The 20,954-nt window shown below is 37.4% G+C and overlaps 1 protein-coding gene across 6 annotated transcripts in view; it reads left to right on the forward strand.

Annotated features, from left to right (window-relative positions):
• WAPL (WAPL cohesin release factor) overlaps positions 1-20,954 on the forward strand; it is a 75,339-nt gene that overhangs the window by 28,358 nt on the left and 26,027 nt on the right. For all 6 annotated transcript variants that reach the window (XM_032994116.2, XM_042794465.1, XM_032994117.2 and 3 more), the window contains 2 exons: positions 3,865-3,983; positions 17,998-18,093. In XM_032994116.2, the coding sequence (XP_032850007.1) occupies positions 3,865-3,983; positions 17,998-18,093 (215 nt within the window). The remainder of the gene's footprint in view (positions 1-3,864; positions 3,984-17,997; positions 18,094-20,954) is intronic.

Raw genomic sequence — 20,954 nt, forward strand, 5'->3', positions numbered from 1 at the left:
TCTAGTAATTCATGGTTGAGGGGAAGTTAACCTTAATAGTACATATTTAAATAACTGAAGACTAGATGGGCAATATTGTTATTGCAGGACAAAATGCAAAGTAGATACATTCAATTTTAGTTAGACACTTTCACTGAACTGTATTTTCTGTTGTTCGCTTATGTGATAGGCTTGCCTGCTGAAATGGTTAAAAAAATAACAAAAAAACCAAAACAAATAAAACCAGCAGAAAACCCCTAACTCTGAGGTACTTTGTCTTTTAAATTCTTAGATGGTTGTTCACAAACTTTTCTTTTTAATGAAGGTATGTATTAACTTTATAGGCCTGAGATGTTTGGTGAAGCTTCAAGTTTTAATTGAACTTGCCTTTTTTTTTGCCATTGCAATCTAAATTTCTCTCATAGCGGGTGCTGTAGCAGCCCAGTGAAGCAAAAGCCCCTGTCACTTGAGCCTCCCAGCTGTAGTCTGTCAGAATGCCAGGGGCTAAAAGTCCTGAAGAGACTTTACCAGATCCAAACCAGTACCTGTGTCATTTCAATAGCCAGAGTACAGGATGACTCTAGTAAAGAGAAGCTTTTAATACTGGAGGAAAATCACTTAATTACTTGAATATATGAGGAGTTGTATCCAAGAGAAATCTGAACTAATGACAAAGAAGAGTAAGGCATAACCAAAAATAACTTTAAGCTTCAGTTTTGAAGAGCAAACCTGTATCTTTGGGATGGTGTTATGCTTTTGGAAATAACTGTGCTATCAGTTTCTGTCTTTTTCTAAAGATCCTGCTATGCTGGTCAATTGTTTGGGTGGTCACTAAGATTGCCTAATATATTTAACTCCTGAACTTGTAGTCTCAGAAGGCTTTATTTCCCACCTGTTCAACTGGGACACCTAGGACTATGTTAATGCTTGTTTTACTACATTTCATTTTGGCCAGTGGCAGTAAAACTATTACAGAAAGTGACAAGCAGTTAAAAAAAAAAAAAAAAAAAAGAGAGGGGAGGAGAAACTGACTAAAAAGAAACATTTCTGTATTGCTATGTAGATTGACATAAACAGGATAGAACAGTTGCCGTGAAACCTTTTGCTAAAGAAAGGTATGAAGATCTATCCTCTCTAACATCATTATTTTTATTTGGTTCATCTCCACCCTCACTATGTATTTTGTAAGTGGTATAGTAACTATGAACTACAGTATTCTTGATTTAAATTATAGTAACAGTTATCCTGTAAGTATTGCATCTTAGCCTTTTGCTTTGTAAATCAGTTCTGATACACAACTTAACACTTGTGTCATGCATTCATTTTGCTTTCAGTGATCAAGATGAGATTCTTATAGTCTTTTTGGCTAATAAAATAGTGTTTGTATATCAGCATCTAGTATTCAGTTCATTTCTGGTGAGTAAACTTGCCCTAATTTTTCTTCCTTCCTTTGCATTTCCTCAAAAACTGAATCACCTTGACTGGTAAATATTTTTAGCCAATTAAAAATACACTGAAGTCCTCCAAAAGCAGATCCTATTTGGAGTTCAAAATCTTCTGCAGTTACCCTCAGGCACTAAAGCAAAAATGTATTGGTTTTCCCCAGGAAATTTACTGTGGTGTTGCCTTCTAGTTGGTCTTTGAACATCTTTCCAATTTTAGCTGAGAGTCACATTATCTCAAAGATTATAAATGCCTTGAAAATGTTTGGATAAAGGAGAAAAGGCATTTCATGCTCCCATATTGAGGAAAAGGGTGAATATGCTCATCTTTGTTGTGAGGTGACCAAAAAAAAACCAAAAAAACCCCATCCATATAAGAGAGAACCAGTGGAAAATAAGCTTCATTGGTGTCACTGCTTACCAAAGTACTCATGTCTTTGTCTGACTCAGATAATGATAACAAAAAACTTCTCCCCTACACCCTATTTAGTTTGGATTTGAAAATCTGGTAAGATATGTGTGCACAGTGCTTTTAGGATATGTAGAAAGCTTCAAAGAGCATTGTTCAAATAAAAGCATTCCAGATAATTTTGCAAAACTTATCCTAAATGTGTTTGATATGCTAACCACATCAAAAAATGCAAAATTATCCTATTGTAAGTAGTTTAAACATTTTTATCAAGAAGTTTCTTTGAATTTGAAATTGTCTAATTTAAATGGGATATTTCAGGATCACATAGGAACAGAATTCAAACAAACTTAGGTGATTTTAAATTTGTGGCTTAGTTGATATAGGGCACCATTGATGATTATTAACCACAGTATTATCTCCAAGTCTTAGCGCAAGGCACAATTACTATGTTGATTTGGTGGGTGAAACACGACTTGCAATTCTAGAGCAACTTGCACGTTTGTAATTACTGTAGTCAAGTGAATTATTTTTTAGCTTTTAACCTGTAGGAGGGTCCAGTTCTGTTGATTTGACTTTCTTTGGGAATTGCATTCAGCGCCTGGCTTCTTCAAAAGTATGTCAGGATTTGTAAGGATGTGTATCAAAGCAATTGACTCCTTTAATTGGTGAGTTCCAGTAAAGGACTGAGTTAACTTTTATATGGTTTTGGTTTTGCTTTTTTTAAGTTATTGAGAATTGGTCTGTAATATTTTTTTCTCTGCCAGACTAATATTATCGAAACATCTTTTAACGTCAGTTATTTTCAGAGGGATTGTTTGCCTTGTCAGCACAAGAGCCTAAGGATGCGTCATACAACTAAATTGGAAAACAGTGGTCTGGGGTGTGAGAGGCTGGTTCCAGTAGGTGCCTTGCAGAGGGCATCCTGCCTGCCCTGGTGCTGCCAGGCCCATTGAAATTTACTGCAATTTAAGAAACTTTTGAGACTTATTTTGAGAACACTTATATCCCCCAGGCTAGATAACGTCTGTGTCCTTGTGAGTGCCATTAAGAATTTGCTTGCCTGATTTGGTTTTGATTGCTTCCTTACCTAGGCACTTGGCCAGTCCTGTTTACTGGATGTGAGGGCACTTGGGATTAGAGTAACCGATCCAACCTGCTTGTATTTTTGCAGTGCAGTTTTCAAATAGCAGCAGCTTCTCTGGAATAGATCAGTTTTCTAAACTGTTTATCAGATGAAGCAGTGCTTCTCTGTGCCTGCCTTTATTTCCGTCTTGAAGTTTATGGTAACTTCTGGTTTGTGCCAAATAAAAGAACATTAACTGGTCTCCAAGGGATAATGCTTCAAATACAACACAAATTTAGTGGGGAAAAAAAAAAGGACAAGAAATTAAGTAGATCAATCAATTGCAGATTTACAGTCCAAAACTGAGTACTGCAACTACTGGTAGGTTAAGTATTGAATACATTGAAAGGCCACTTCAGTGGTTCCTTCTAGCTGGCTCCTTTCTGAGCTGATGACCATATTTTTTAGTACTGTTTATGGCAGAATAAGCAAATAAAAGCAGGCTGCCTTCTTGAGAAGTGCAGTAGGATCAGTTCTTCAGTACTGTAATTGTAGTGGGAAATATTTTGCTAAATCTCTTTAATCTCACACTTTTGAAGAACCTCATCTACTGTTTAATTCATTTGCTGCTCAGAGCTGTAGCAGTAAGCTATAAGTAAGCACATCCAAAAAGTAACCTGGGAGTCACAGGAGAGTAAAATGGGTAACAATACCTTGAAGTTTACACAATAGGTACTATAACAATTATGACTGTGTACCTTGTAATGTATCTTCTATGTATTATCATAGTCCAGTCAGTAAACATGAGCTCCATCCAGAACTGTTTGGCTTTAAAGCTGATTTCTGAAGAAGATGATTTATTATATCATTTCAGAGCTATAAGTGTGGAAATGTCAGGTGCAAGAAATGATCTAGCAGTTCAACAGCTTTCAATATGGTTGTTTCATGTCTATATTTACATGTTACAGATCTTCTGGAGTTTTCAGAGGATGCATCTGGTGTGCCTGAAGGCAATAAGAAATCCACAAATAAACAAGGTGATAAATCTAAGGAAAACACCAGGAAGATTTTTAGTGGGCCAAAGCGGGTGAGTAATAATACTAAGACCAAGACAAAGTCCTTATTTTATTTAACTCTTCAGTATTGATGTTTCTTTCCATATATGTAAAAAAATCTTTTGTCGCAGTCTGTATCTGCAGTTGAGACAATTTGCTGGCTTTTAAGACTGTATCTGGAAAAGTAAATCTTCTTTTAAAAAGTTTCTGAAAAGTGCAAACATTTTTATATGGATTACCAGGAACTTCACTTTTCAGATGGAAGTCTGAGGATGCACAATGGTAATGCACAACTTAGATACATTCCCTTCTTGATGATTGTTAAAGCAAAGCACCATTAAATGCTGTGTGGTTTGTTTTTTCCTTTTTTCTTCACTCTCCCAAGGAATATCTATAATATTATAGGATCGAACCTTTCTGAAACTTTAAAGTTTGGCATTGGTATAGCCTTTATAAGGACAAGTGTGTGTCTAGCGTGTGGAAAAGTGAGGTTTTCTTTTAGTTAAATGTAGTAACCTCTGATCCTACCCCCATTTACCCAAACTATTCAGTATGAATTTGCCCTTTCATACTGTGAATGGAGCTTATTCATTTTGTTGGTGCTAGGTGTGGTTTATCTTACCTGTTATTATAGGTTACTTGGTATTTTGAGGCTTTTAAAAATGTGCACACAGCAAAAATTGTGTTTAGCTATTAGGTGAAAGTTTGCAATACTGGGATCCATGCAATCTCCATTAAATTAAGTTTTTATGACTTGATTGTCCAGGATACGCATTTCTAATGCTTAATGCCTTTTCATATGCTTTTTGCATAACAAGTTCCTGTTGTCTGGTGAAGAGAATAGCTATATCACCATCATTGCAATCCAGAACTGGTGTAATAAGAGAAAGATAGAACTGGAGAGGGAAATGTGCTTGTATTTCTCGTTTCCCTTTGAGTTCTGTAAGTTTTGCAGGACCCAGCAGCTGCATGTTATAATAGAAACTCTCTTTTATATGTGTTCAGAATATGTTTAGCAGTCTTAACAGTTCTAAGAAATTTTTAAAAATTATTTTCCTTGTTACTTTTTCTAAAGAATTCTCATCATTAAAATACACTCTAAAATTTCTCATAAAGGTAGCTAATTATTTTTGTTACATGATAGTTTCACTTGAGGTAAATTTTTAACTTTTTTTTGCTCTTCCAGAACCAGAAGATTTAGTACCTCCACAGCTGTGTTGCTATAGAATCAGTTTCCATTTAAAAATGTGTATTTGTGGGTTGGAGGAAGGAGGGCAAATTTGTTTTATTTCATAAAACATACAAGGGAATGTTTTCATCTAGGAGGACACATGACCAATAAGTGCTGTCAGTTGCAGTGCCCTTTGAAAAGAAGTATCGCTTCTTGCTGCTTCGACTTGGGACAGAACACGGAGCTCCTGCCTCGGGAGTTCGAAGTCAGGCTATTGATAAGTGAGGAGGGTTTTTTCAGAACAGAAATGGTATTTCTTGCAAATGAGCGTTCCTCAGCTTCTTCTGATTAAATAATCAGTTTTTAAAAATCAGCTTCCTATTAGTGAACATGTTACAATAGACTGAGAAACAGAAGTACAGGGAATGCAAATTTTAACTGTACCTTTTTTTGCCCCCCCCCCCCCCCCTTTTTTTTTTTAGCAGCATCTTCTGGTAAATATGGATTTTTTTTTTAATGTTTAAATATTTATATGCTTCAATTATTCTGTAGTAGCATTTTATGTGTTTCTAGTTTAATTTTTATGCTTTAAATAGTTGGGTTTATAGGAAAATGGTTTTAATTAATTTTGAATGTATATATCATGAAATTATGTGGAAAAAAAACTTACAGCAAAGTACTCTTTAAGGGAAAATGGTTTAAACTCTAGGAAATTCTCAGCTGGGAGTAAACTTTATTCACATGAGAAAGATGAGAATTAAACAGCCTTTTTGACTCTGTAGTGATACAGTGGACCTAGAAGTAGAAATTGCTGTAGTTGTGATTCAGATTTTAAACTTTAATGTTCTCTAATCATACAGCTGTTACATGGAGTTAGTAAAAAAGCTTGTAAAGCTTGTTCTGATGGTAATTAGAGACACTATAATTATCTTCCTAAACTGTAGATATAGACTCTTAATCTCAGTTGCATCTTAAGGGAGTCTTCATTCTGGGAATAAAAAAAATGAACTGAAATTATTAACTTGACCATAACTAAATAATGTTAAAAAAAAAAAAAAAAAAAAAACAACAACAAAAAAAAAACACAACCAAAAAAAACCACGAAACAATTCTCTGGAACTTTTTCACTGTCTCACCACCTTTTTTTCTTGTAGAAAATAGTAGGGATAGTATTAATTATTTTCTGCTATGTGGTTATGTTAGATGTGTGGCACTCTGCATCACACCGAACTGAAAAGTAAACAGCTCTGTTACTCAGGAAGCAACAAGTGGTATTTATTGTTAAACTTCACCAGATCCAGAAAGCTGAAGTTTTTTTTTTTTTCTAGTTTGTGGTCAGCAGGACTCTTGCCCTTGTTTGTGCTTTTGAAACCTGACCATTGTACTCTAATGTTAAAGTCCAGTTCTTGAAACTTTGAGCATATGTGTAATAAAAGATTACAGACACTGTTGACTTAGTGAAGAACTGTGTTTCTCAGATCTGCTGTTAACCTAAGGAGTCTCACTGAAATCTCTGACTATTCACACGTAATGAGTGTAGAAGTTGCAGTAGCCTGTACATTAGGATAGGTATGTAAAGTCTCAACCAGAATTCTGCTTTTAAGTGAATTAAATCTCTTTATCCTGAGCCTGAGTTACAGGGGGATTATTATGTTCTATAGCAACGTAATTATGTACTTACAGTACATAAATATTGGCATTACTTGACTTGCAAATTATGGGTGTGAAGCATACATGAGTAACATCTGCAAAAGTTTGTTTGCAGCTGTTTACAATTTTAATTCAACTGGTTCAGTAACTCGTGTTCTAGCATGCAGTTTGGGAACTCTGGGGCTGTGATGTGCCCACCTGCTGGTCCCTTTGAGCTTAGTTCCCCTTCTGCAGATGAAACTAATTCTCAGTTATCAGGCAAAAACCAGTAAGGTATACACGAGCTTTTTTTGTTGCTGTAGTCCAAATCTACTCAGACTGAAGGCTTGAAAATAGGGACCGTAAAAATTCCTTACTGAGGTTTCTTGCTCCTGCCCCTCTTACCACGGCCAGAGTCAGTAAATGAAGGGAATCAGTTGTTGTAGGAATACTCTGGAACAGTTTCCAGTGGTCTTACGCAAACCATGTATGTCTCTAAATAGGAACCTGGAGCAAAACAACTTAGAAATGTAAGATAAAAGAGAACTAGTGTATCCCCAAATGTAATCTTGATTGATCAGCCCTAGAAGTTGATGGCTCTGCCCGGTATTTTGTGCCAGAGCCTTACTGTCAATTCAGTGTTTCTGTTGTCCAGCATGTCATTAAGGACCACTAAATCCCCTGAACTGCAAATTTTCTGGGATAGCCCTCTGCTCTTCAATGCGAAACGTATGATAGTGACTTGCAATTCTGTGCTGATCCTAGTTCTGCCTGTGGCCATAGGAAGCCAATGGAGACAAGGTGAATGCTGATTACCTTTGAATATTCTAAGGTAAGAATGTAACTGGAGTTGCAAGTCATTGTTATAAGGTATGGGAGCCTTTCAGCTTCAGGGGGCAGTGAGGGAGTAAGACTATAATCCTTCTGTTAGTGCTCCTCAGTGCTGCTAAGACATATGGGAAGACTTACTGTGTTGCATCAAGTGGGACAAAGGAGGTATAACAGAAAAAAGCACTGACTCTTCCGAGTAGACATACCCAAAAGCAGTCTCCATCTTCTGTTTTCTCAAAGTAGCATGATATTTGAAGCTGTTAGATGAGTGCCGTATCAGGATTTTCTTTCTCTTGTGCCTTCAAATACCTGAACTTTAAAAATGAGTCTTTTGGAATCAGTTTCTTAGCTGTTGGTAATTTTTTGGCACTGAGTATATTTCATAAAGCTTCTATACTAGTATTGACGGAATGCAGTTTAGCACCTATAAAAGACTGAAATTTCCTTGAGAGGAATAAAACATACTTTTTGTGATTAGTAACATAAGGGAGAAAATACTCACCGCGTGGACAGTCTGCATTGGTGATTTATGGACTGTTCACACTAAAAGCTGACCTGAATGCTAGTCCATAGCTTAATGACTTCTGACTTCAGTTCAAATTTGTGTATTCCTTTTAACTACTCAATTTTGCAATGGGAATTGAATGTTCATAAGCAAGTTTAAACCAGCTTAAATACTTACTCTCTTGTCTTGCAATGCCCGGAGAAATTTCTCTAGGCTCACTTGTTGAGGTTGGAGCTCTGGAAAACCTGTCTGTTTTGTGACTGCATATATTCCCCTACGTGTACACAGTGAATGGGAAGAACAACGTTACATTAGTGTAGTTTTGTTTTGGTTTTGTGTGGGTTTTGTTTTTTTCCTCTTGTGTTCACACATCAGGTTGTACAGTATAAGGTATGGAAAAACCCCTTTGCCACTAGCTTTATTATCATAGTGTTTCCTTTGGGCCACTCACTCAAGTACTGGACCGCGGAGTTTCCCGTGCAAAGCAGTTTCCTTGTTTTTAACAGTGGCATTGCTTGAAAGTTATTCTGGTAGTGTGGAATGCATCTGTCAGGAAAAGCTGAGATCATCTTGTATTGTGCATTAAAAAATAACAACTGTGAAAAAAAACAAAAACAAAACAAAACAACAACAACAAAAAACAAACAAACAAAAATAAAATTAAAAAAAAAAACTAAACAAAAACAAACAAACAAAAAAACAACAAACCCAACCTACTGTAAGGACTGTTTTTGCCTGAAAAAGGCAGAAAATAACTGGCAGAAGTATTTGGCAAAGCTGCCTTTGCTCTCCTTTTGCTCCACCTGCTCACTCCTGTTCCCTTGCTCCTTCAGTTTCCCAAGGTTGTATATTGAACTAAATTGAGCAACCCATCTGTGTTTTAAAATATAATCCACTAGAAGGAAGCATTTAAGATAAATATCAGTCTAGTTCACTGAGAGACTGTAAACAATTGTATCCACTCAGTTGAGAGAACCCAAGAAGAAAGATTAAATCGTTTTAACCTGGTTAAGTCAACATTGCAACTGAGAAATGCTCACTAAACACAGCCGGCGTTAGGAGGATTATGCGCATTACTTTGATCAAGTGACATTAATAGAGTTAGTCATGACAGTAGTGTTGAATACATGAATGAAATCATTGCTGAATTCAGACATGGCCTAGCTAACAGACTGCTTCTGAACTCTGTATCCTAGATAAAAACTTGATCCAGTCATAACCCTGTAACTATTTATTGCTTATCATGTTTTATTCAAGTTTGATGAAAAACTGCTGTGTTTTGTGCCCAACAGGGTACAGAAATGTGTGCAAGTTTTCAAAGTGTGGTTTTCTGACAGATCAGTTGGAAGGATGTGTTAAATCACTGCTCTGTGAAGAGCACTAATTTCCAGTTATTAAGTGCTGAACCAGCAGATACTTTAAAGAAAAAAAATTTTTTTTTTCCTTTTTGTGTGACTTCAGTTTGATCTGCAACAAGACCACAGTTCATTTATTATTTAATTGCATCTTGTGCTCTAGGTAGTTTTTTTCCATGAGTAGGTTTTTTTCATTGAGTTGCCATATTTGTTATAAATTTTAGGTACTGTGAGAAACTGTCAATCCTTGAAAATAAAGCTTATGTGTGATCCTGCTGTTCTAACATGATTTACTGTAATGCAAGTTTAAGGGTATAACCTATGAGATCTATTACAGGGTGTTAGGAGCTTTTTCCAGTGGTGCTTCGTGCTGACTGGAAGAAGTTATAAATATCAGCTTGAAGCAAATGCTGTGTCTAAGTTTACTTGAAGTCCAAAATGAAATACTTGTAGCTGATCTTTGAAAGTGTTTTGAAATAGGAGAAGCATGAAACGGTGCATGGCTCTTGGTTTGACTGAGTAATCTTCTGTCTAATATGACAGTGACGTGTGCGTGGGAGGAGAAAGAAACTAGGCTGTGCTGTGATCTGTAGTTTTCCACTTAGCTTGTATTATACTTTACAGCAGATGTTTATCAAAGACATCCTGCAAGTAACATTTATTTATGCTTTCTTGCAAATGAATTTGCATTTCCCAAAATGAATTTTTTAACTTTTTTCTTTCTTTTTTCTTTTTTTTTTTTTTTTTTTAATTAAGATTTTAGATTTAATGTATGTGAAGATTATCTTGGTACACAACCTCAGGTGGTTTTGGTTATTTTTCCGTAAGTGATTTTAAGTAAATAGTCTGGGAAAAGTATCAGTGGAAGTTTAATTCTCAAGTTTTGCTGGATCAGTCATAGCCCTTTCCATACTTTTAATGATGGGATCAGGATAGACTGGTCAGAACTAATTTTAAAAAGAACTGTTTGTCTTTATGTTGCATAACCTTTAGGAAAAGAGTGTCCTACCAAAGGGATGAATAGTTAAAGCATTTTTTCAGTGATATTAAACTGCTGGTACTACATGCATTGAGCTGCTGTTTGCATCCTAATTTAGGATATCAAAACTCCCCCCCCCCCCTTTTTTTTTAATAGGAAAGATTAGTAGTTGATATTTGCTATTTTGACTCTGTTGGGGAAGCTGAATTTTGGCAATCAAAATATTCTGAAATCTCTGGCTTGTATCAGTTCAGCACTAAGCCATCAGTCTGTTTCATCAGCAGTTTGACAGAGTGGTGGTCAGATCTGACAACCTGCGACAGCATGTTGCTGCTTCTGCAGTACATTCCTTTCATTTACTGGTTGGTGCTTTTGGCAGATGGTCTGCCCAGTCCTGAAGTGTTTTTTGTGGGTTTTTTGTCCAAAAACTATTTGGTGGAATGATGTACAAGCGATGAGCTGTTTTAAGTGCTAACCCATTATAACCAGTGTGTATATTTAATCAACTTTTATATTGCTCGAATAAAAATTAATTTTTAAAAAATAAGAGATGATAAAAGGTAAGAATAAATATGTTTCTTAAATAGTTGATCTGTTAAAAACCAAAGCTCCACACTGATATGATTATTTCACTTAACCTTTGCAAAACTAGATTCTTCAGCAGGCATATAAAATTAATACTGGCTTCCTAGTGCTTAACATTCAGGGATTATTTTTTTTTTCTTCTATTATTAATGTAAACAGACCAAAACCAGTTCTTAATTTTTAAGTTAGTAAACAGGATGCTAATCAGGACTGGCAGGTTTTTAGATTAGTCACCTAATTTGGAGAGTGAAGCAGCCACTTCAGTTTTACTGAACTGAGTCGGGGCATAACACCTTGAAGCCATCTCGGAGTAAAAGCAAATTGTTTGCTAAGTTCATGATAATTGTTTGATGCTCATCAAAATTATTTTCTTCCCACTCCTTCATGTTAAACCATGGTGAAGAAGGGTGTGTTCTGGTAGATACTGAGCTGAGATTCTTCCACCTGGCAAAACTGCTTCCTCATCTGCCCTCCATATGCAACTGTTAGGTAGAACTGTGGTAGCAACATGATTAGAAGTGTGTTTCTTCTCCTCTGCAGTGTCAAGAAAGATTTTATCAGTTGAGCTTTGTTCTGAGGAAGGTAGCGATGCAAAATGAGACATGAAGGTAACAGGCTAAGTCTTCTGAGGCAAGTGGAACAAATGAAAAATAAGCATAGAAATCCTCTTCCCCTGGTGTGTACCTTGGCTTTTCAGGATGTGGAGAAATCACGTTGAATGCAAAATGTTTTATGTCACACTGGAAACTTTGTGTTTTATACTTTCAGCTCCTACAGGTATTAACTCTTAGGCAAGAAGCAGAGATGCATTAAAACAGTTTTGAAACCAGGTTCTCTCTTGCATCTTTGCATTTCCACCCCCCCATCAGTTGCATAGTTCCCAGTATTTAGCTCAGTGTTTCAGTAATTAGGCAATGCAGGATAACTCTGTAGGATAAATGTTACATTGCACAAGGCCTCAGTCCTGTAGAAAGTTCTAAAATGGGAAAAGTGCTCCAAGAGATAAAAATATACCAGTTTCATTTGCCAGTGGGAGCTTAATTTATATGCAGATGAATATGCAAAATTGTCTTCACAGCTCCCATGGAGTGTATGAGTGTGGTTGGTTCCCTCAGCCCTGTCTGTGACTTTATACACATCAGATAATAGTGCAGTGCAACACAGGCACATCTTGAAACTGTTGGTGTTGAGGGCCCAGTGTCCCCATTATACGCATCTAGAAGTTTTTATGTTGAATTAGTATTATTCTGATCTGCTTTAGGGAATGCCCTAACAGCTGATATGATGCGGGTGCTCTCTGGAAGAGCATCTTCCACGTTTGATTTCGTTGGAAAGGAATCAGGTGAGTGTGATCTGAGACTTGGCGATGCCAACCACGATGTCGTAACTGAGGACATCCTGGAGATTTATCTGAAAAATGTTTTACTGGTCCAAATGGAAATGCTTATGGGGGTGTGCACTCACACTCCCCAGCCAGATGACCTCCTGAATGTCATTACTGTTGAAATTGTGTGAGGCTTTCCCGTTAATAGATTGATACACTTTGAGTAGATTAGGATTAACAGCGGGGTGGGTGGATGTGTGTATGTCTGCCTTTGTGCAGGAATTTTGTCTAGCAATTTTTACAAGGATGTGTTTGTGCAGTGCAGTTATTTTCAGGCAGATGCAGGTTTTTCTCTTGATTGAAGCGATATGTTCCCAGTATTGTGGTGATATGTCTAAACTATTGTACCCTGTCTCTTTTAATTAGATTTAACATAGGTTTCAGGCCAAATTAGTATCCATGACTGTATGGCTTCTGCTTCTGAGCTGGCCAGTGTTGAGTACGCTTGGTGTAAGTACAGTGTACTCAGCAGAACACCATTAGCTATTTCTGTGAAAGAATAAATCTCACATTTATCAAACTGTCCTGTTCCTTCAAGTTAAATTTTCATGTTTCACTTGGGTTTTTGACCCATTGTCTTTTTCTGCCCTGAAGGCCTCCTTTTGAGTTCTGAGGAAGAAAAAATGTTTTGCACTTCAGAAGTCTGATGCAAGAAGAGCTTCAGTGATGTTTTTTTACCCCCGCTCATTGTGTTGTCTGCTGCTGATACTCTTCAACCTTGTCTGGCTACCGACTTGTAGTTGTCTAGCTATGTGCATGCATAATGTTTTTTGTGTACTGCATTAAATGATATAGCAGCTCACGATTAAGTGGTCCATGGCACCCAGAGGTGATTTATGGGCACTGATCTGACACTGCAATCCAAATAATGGAGTTTTGATTCTCAGTTTGAACACTGGATGAATGAATTTGTTCTGGTTTGCTTCTGTTTTTTAACTGCTGTTGGAAACTGCTATCTTACCTGGAGTCCAAATTAACTTTTTTTTTTGTTATATACACACACCTCAGCCTGTGCTGAACTGATATTCCATCTTCCTGTTTTGAAGTGTAGTTTCTTTTTCTTTGCTCTGAATGGATGTTCATTCCTTTCCCGTTTCAAAAGAAACAGTCCATTATGAATAGTTCTGTGCTGCATAATATACTTGTTATCTTTTTCCTGTTCAAAGTGAGACATGCAGGACAGAGTAGTACTCTTAATGATTATGAATACCGAGTAGTAAATCATATATTTTGGTTTACTGAGGTTGTTTTGGAACTTGCAGTTTTGATGAGCATCTGACATACAGTCTTACTGAATGCCCTTCAGATACAAATAATGCATTTACCAGGATATTTGTTAAAAAATGTTTTAGTGTTTTCTTTTGCCGTTGTCTTCTACCTTGCAAAGTGTTCTTGCCTTCAAATAGTGGTTGTCTTTCTTGTTTTGCTAGTATTTTCATCATGGCTCATGTTCCTGACTCTTATTTTCTGCTGTTCTTATATGTGTGAATGGCAGGCAGTGCTGCATCAGTATGTGCAAAGTGCCAACTCCGGAAAATTTCACCGTTGAGGCTTTTGGGGATGGAGGTTAAGTATGACCCATATGCCATTTGGAGATGATCTTATAAAACTGACAGCCCTGTGCATTTTCGAAAATCCCTGTCATTGGTTCTGGGTTTGCATCTCGGTTCACCTTCCAGAACCACATGCAGAGTCCCACGGGTCAATATGCTTTATACCCTCACTGGAATATTTGTACTTTTTCAAACATCTATCTGTGTGTAAACAGCTGTCAGTTCTATATGTATGAAAAAAGGAAACTTCTGCTATGCAGCAGAAGCTCTTTCACCTGATGAATGTTGCAGAACTTATTTGCCTTAAGATCACAGAACTCAAAGGAATGATGTACTTCCACATGCATCTATTCTAAGTTAATCCTGTGAGGAAGAATTCTTAAAGAAAAGTCTGCATTATTTGAATAGTTGCAAGGTTGTCTTGCCTGTAAGAGAAAGTAAGTCAGTTTCTTAAATTACTGCTGTTTAAATATCAGTGTTGTTTCTTGTTATCACAAGCATTTGAGTCGCCTTAAAAAAAAAAAAAACACCAAAAAACCCCAAACAAACAAAAAAAAACCAAAACGAAACAATCAAACCCAAACCAACAAAAAACACCACCAAAATGAAAAAAACCAACCCCTCTGCTTTCTATGATCAAGCCCTTCTGAAAAGTCTTTGTTTACTAGCATCCATTTGATCTTTGTTACTTTTCCTGGCTTCAGTTCTGTCACACATAAATCTAAAAGAAGTCTGCATCATGCTTACTGACTGATCACTATTGGTTCAATTTCTTTTCAATTGCATTGGAAATTCTTCTTTGTTTTGTGTTGCAAGGGAAAATGTGAAGGTTGCTTTAAGAGGTGGTTGTACAGGAGATGTGTTTGCCATGTTCGTGTAAGAGAGGCTCCAAAGTCTCAGCAAAATGTGTTAGAACTGAGTAGAATGTATTCCTTTGGAAAGAGTGTTGGATTTTCACAGGTGTGTTTGGCAGCTGAGCTGTGTGCAGTCAGTGTGAGACAGGATACTGGACCAGATGGTGGGGATGGTAGGGAGCAGTGTCTGCTGTCTAATGAAATATTACTGGGAAGGCATGGAATCACAGATGAAATTACTTGGATCTAAAAGTAGAAGATATTATAAGGGATAGAGGCTAAAACCAACCTTCCATAGGTACCTGAGGTTTTAAATATTTACCATTTTCAGTTATGGTTTAGGTTCTGTTACAAGAGAGCTATTAAATGAAGGCACCCTCATTTCTCAAAACAGGAATTTATTGGTGACCTTTCTTGATTTCTTACATGAAATATGTCTGTCTTCTATATTGCATTGGTAATGCCTAAGCAAGCTGTGAAGTGCCTTGTCACAAAACACTTTGGGATGCCCTAGCTTTTGATTTAGTAACGGATTAAGGAGAATAGGGGAAGAAAACCCCATTTTGATTGTTAAATAAAAAGGATGCCATCTCTGACCCAGGAAGCCTCGTGGGTCCTGGGTATTTGGAAGGAATTGTCTTTATCCGTTGGCCCTGTGGAACTCTCCTACGCATCAGCTGTTGCTCTCTGCTGAGGAAAGCACACTGATATTGTGTGGAGCTTTTGATTATGCTGGCACAGCTGTTTGTATGCTTTGCTCTTATGCCATATCGAAGCACTGAATTTGATCTCTGTCATCTGTGCTTCCTTGCTGCACGCGTGTGTCTGCAACAGAGGTGCTGAATTTTGCAAAGCCAAGGCCTCAGACCTCCTGTCGCATGGTCAGCAAGGGCCCGGCCCAACTGCTGCCTCGGAATAAGATGATCTTGAACTCTGCCGGCCCCGCGCCGCTCTTGGGTTTGTCACGGAGCACAAGGCACGAGAAAAAGGAACATGCAGGTGGGGCACAGGCAGAGGATTTACATCCCAGGGCAGCCCGTATGGTGTCCTCTTCCCTTGAACTTGATAAAAATGGGAGTTCTGCAGCAGCAGCAGGGCCTGCCTCGGTCTGTGCCCCTGTGGTTTCTGGGCTGAGCTAAGAGAATGGCGTAAACGTAGGGTTCTGTTGTGTGGGATGCATCTCCCCGATGGGCGCGCGGAGCCCGGCACTGCTGTTGCAGACCTGAAAAGCTGCTGTGCAGCACGTAGCAGAAATTCAGGAATATTAATATATTGGTATCCTTTAAACAGGGATAGGCTACTTTTTGAGACTACAGCTGAGACTTGGGACTATTAATAGAGAATATCCGATGTGAATAGGACTCGTGGCAGCTGTAATGCAGTACGTTGCTGTCAGAATTGTAGTAGTTAAGCTTCCCTGCAAGGTTAAGAAGAACAGACATTTGTGGAACATTGTATCTTACATGATTAAAAAAGCATATTTCTTACAAAGTTGTCCTTTGTGTGCTCACCACAACCCCCCCGTCACATTCTGGGTAAGAATGTGCGACTCAGAAGTGTGTAGGAAAAAAGAGTTAGCCTTTTCAACCATTTTGCCAGCAGTTAACTTTTTTTTCAAATAAGGGTCTATATGACATTGTCTTCCTGTTTGTGGCCAGAGATGTCCTCTCATAATTGTAGCAGCATGAACTTAAAACTGGTTTCTCAGTTTAACTCTGAGCTTGGTGAGATTGTGAGGAAATTGGGCAAGTTAGTGCTTCTTTTACTTGCAAAAGTTAAAAATTGAAATTATCAAAAACTTTATTTTGGTATTTCTCTGTGTGGCCATGGTGGCTACATGTGGCTGCTGGAGGACTTCATGTATCTATCACCTCAAAATGTATTATTTATGTTTCCTTGGAGAATAGATAAAACTGGTAAGATGATGGCCATTGTGTATTGGTTGCTGAATGGTAAGTGAGCAGGGCTTTAAAAAAATCTAACTAAGTTAAGTTTCTTATGACGACATCAAAGCTCACTGTAGGAGGGAAAGGGGCTTTTCTCTTGTCTGGAAACTGAAAGGATTTAGTGTTTGACAGGTTTTTGGGGCTCTGAAAACTCATGGCTGAGATCTTCATTCTGTTAATATTCTTTCAGGTTTTACTAGTCAGGGCTTTCTCTTTTTGTAAAGAATGGATGGGTGCAGCGTAGTAAGGTTATAACAGTAATACAGAAACTCCTGACTTACAAAATCTACTTTCTAGCTGTTGACATGCCAAAACCTCATTACGCTTCACAGAGCAGTATTCAATCCCTAGCTGGTACTGCTAGGTTTGCTACATGGAGCCCTTCTGTGGGCCGTGCTTGAACCAGTATTTGTTTTAAATAGTTGGTACATTATATTTTGACAAAAATTATTTATAATGCCCAATTTCTTCTTTATATTTTTTTTCTTCACTTTTAAAATGCTTTAAAAGTGCATGTGAGGAAGTATGTAGTTATGCAGTTTATGCAATATATGGCATTTTGGGAAGTTGTGAAAATTGTAATGGTATATTAGTCTGGAATACTATTATGGAATTAGATTGGTAAACTCAGATGCTGGAAGTATAGTTCTGCCTTTGGTTCCTCTAGGAATTATAGTGTATTTTCCCAGCAGTCAAGGACAGTAAATTTTGATGAATTTTGGTTTGCCTTGACACACTTTTGAGCAGGAAGAAAAAAAGGGTCTTCTTAATTTATAAATATAGATTAAGGAATTTCATTTGAGTGCTGTCTATTCCTCCAAGCATCAAAGTCTGTATCAGTTCTACATTTTGATTCTAAATTAGTCATATTTTCCACTGACATGGTGTTTGCTAAGAGTTGTTTTTTTTCCCCATAGCTGTCTGGTTTTGTCTATAGGATGGTTTGGTTGCAGACCTATTGTCTTTGAAAAAGGAGAAAAAATAGAAAAACTGAAAAGTTCTTGAAATACATACACATCAAGTCTTTTGCCATTTGAATGGGTCTGTATGTCTTTAAAAGCACCAGATGCTTCAAAGTCTTTCAGGTTTTCTGATAGATATGATATTGAGAACTTGTGTTGCTGGGAATATGGAAGGGGGAAAAGTGAAGCTCATTTTACTCGTTTGACTATGACATTGCTACAGTAACTTCTGAAATATATAGTGGTTACTGATGGATTTGCTTTAAAAATAACTTTAGTTTTTACCTTTCAGTCTCCCACAAAAGCTGTATATAATGCTAGACACTGGAACCAGCCAGAATCAGAGGCTCTGCCAGCACCACCTGTTTTGAAAACTCCCAGTGTCCCAGTAAGTAGACTGTTTTTTTTCTGAAGTTTAGTAAATCTCCTTTTAAGATTCACTGATATATTTTTTTGAAAGACAAGTTCTTGATATCTGGTAATGTCACAGTAATTCAGAATGAAGTCCACTTTGTGATGTGAGCCATTGGGTATTTGATAGGAAAGAAATTGTCAGTGGCAGTACTCAAGAATGGGATCTTCCATATTATTTCAATATACAGATACCAAAAAAAAAAAACCCCAAACCACAAAAAACCCAACCAAAACCCGAACAACTTCAAGTAATGTTCCCTAATCTGCTGAAGTTAAGCTTTCTAACAATAGACTGCATTTCGTCCTCTGTGAGAATCCCAAGGATTAATTTGCTACTACCCATAGAAATCACCAAGTTGCAGGTCAAGAAGGAAAAAGTTAAAAAGGGATATTTCATTTATTTTTCCTTCCAAATGGAGTAAAGTATTGTGATTACTGACACAGAGTCTTTAGACAATGTGAAAGAAACAACGTTTTCTGTATACAGCCAGAAACACTAATATGAACATATCAGATACGAGCATGTCTACAAAATTAGACGAAAGGTGAAAACAGTTCTTAAAGTGACTTGTTTGTCCAAGAATCAGTGATTGTTCGGAGGCTTAAGGTAATTGATTTTTTTTTTTTAACTCCTGTGAGACCCTGGGTCTTGGGCTTATACATGTGTAAAAGTTGTTACTGATTATGTTAAGAGAGCATTGTACATTGTCAGTAAACTTCATTTCATTTGATGCCTTGCTTACAGTACTTGCCTGAGAATAGAAAATCAGAAAGTAAATATTTTTGCAGTGATAAGACTTCAGCTTTTGCTGTTGTCACCAGTTTCAATTTTGCCTTTTGGAGATTTGGTTATTTTGGGAGGATTTTTTGTTTTGTTTTGTTTTGTTTTATTTTTTAATTCCACCTGTGTGTGTGTTGTTCTGATGCAAGCTCCTCTTCGATTTGTGGTTGGTTTTGGTTACAATATTCTGACCAGCCTTCCTTCAATGTTAACTGCACTGCCTGGAAAAATGCAGATGACTCATTTGAAAAAAAACATTAACACTAGTGTTTGAGGAGAGAGCAGAAATCTCAGACCTGGGTTTCTCCTAAATCCCTTTTTCAATTTAAATTATGTGCTTTTGGACTGAAGCTTTTGTTGCTTACTGCATCTTTGTATTCCTACTGATTTTTGTGAAGTACTGTGATAGCTAACTTAAAGGTAGATTTTGTCTGAGTCTTCTCAGACAGACTTTGAATACATCCTCTTCAGGCTAGGAAAATGTCTGGATCATTCATATTCAGACAAGCCATTTTGTCATCTGTCAAACTTCCACTTTGTAACTGGAACCATCAAAATACTAATTCAGGAATATGTCAGAGATTTAGCTGAACAAGCCAGCTAGGGGAATTTGTTTGTATCTGCTCTTCATGTTACGATGTACATCTGAAGTTACTTCAGTCACTCCTTTTTTAACTGTGGTTTACATGTGTGTAATTAAGATTTAAGAGTTACAAGATAAAGGAGCCTTGATCCGAATGTTCAGTGGTAATTCCTGCACAGATGATCCTGCCTCTTCAGTTTCTGTAGGAATTTGTTACCTGGATATCTTGAAAAATTTGCCTTAGATGTATGGTGAGAAAGCCATAGCATGCAAACTTGCTTATTCCAGCTGCTCTTCCTTACGGTCTTTCCAAGCTCCCTTGGAATTTGCTTTGAAGGGGAAGCCATTAACCAAGCCTTGGATGAGATACTTCAGTGGATCTCCTGTGTTCACAGGCTGATAAGATCAGAGTCCTCCAGTATGTGCTCAAAACCAGCTTTTCAGGGTGGTTTATTAGCATTTTGCTGCTGGAGCCTAAGTGAGCAAATCTTGAATTGCTGCACAGTGACAGAGGCAGCATGTAAAGAATACTCCATTAATATGGCAGGTTGTTTTGGCTTATATTTTGACTCAGTGTACAATGCAGAAGAAGGCTTTCTCTCAAAATATCCCCTGGAGTGAGTAACAGTGCATGCATCATCTGTTCCTGCATATTAATTCTATTTTTTTCAGTCACACTTTAAATATAATCTCATTTGTCTATGTAAGGAAACCAAGTACATGATGCTACTTAAAGATCCAGGGTGAGTAAATGACCACTGGCGTTGGCACTTGTACGTTTGGAATTTGGCATTTGGAGGTCGTCTTTCTGCATGTCTCGTTTTCTGTAGTTTGTTTTCACATCTGAATTTGTGCCAAAGAAGTAATTGGAAGAGAAGCTGACAATCTTATAGTAACCTCAAATTAAGAGGAGTAGGTTGAGGAGAAACCTGTAAAACTTGCTTGAGATGGCTGCAAGCTTGTCTGTAGTTACTCGACGTAACATCGAGTTCTCTGTTACCTGTTATAAGTTCAGAATAGGTTTTGCTGTATTCTGTGCAATATTATGTTCCTAAAATATTAACAACACAAATATGATTAAGGCCAGTATTCAGAGAATACCATGAATTGACAAGAGCGTACTCTACCTATTTGAGGCATGCACCATGCCTCTTACTTCTCTGTGTGACAGTTCTTTATGGTGCAAAATTTATACTGGGAGTCTTCTACCTACAGGCAAAATACAATTTGGAGCATCAGGTTGGAGAGGTTGGTTTTCTGGTAGCTACACCCCGAGTACGGTAGTGTGGTATTCTCCTGAAGTTGAGATGAGAACAGCAGGCACAGAGTTTTTCAGATCAGGCTATGTTGAGGCAGTGATTGCTCAGTGATGTGCTCCTGTCCAGACCACTGTATTTAATGATGGTTCAGTATAACAGCTAACTTAATCAATCCTGAAGGCTCCACTGTAAGGGGGTAAGATACTTGTATC

Source organism: Tyto alba, unplaced genomic scaffold (assembly GCF_018691265.1).
Source record: "Tyto alba isolate M040663 unplaced genomic scaffold, T.alba_DEE_v4.0 Super-Scaffold_1, whole genome shotgun sequence".
In the NCBI taxonomy this organism is placed as follows: Eukaryota; Metazoa; Chordata; class Aves; order Strigiformes; family Tytonidae; genus Tyto; species Tyto alba.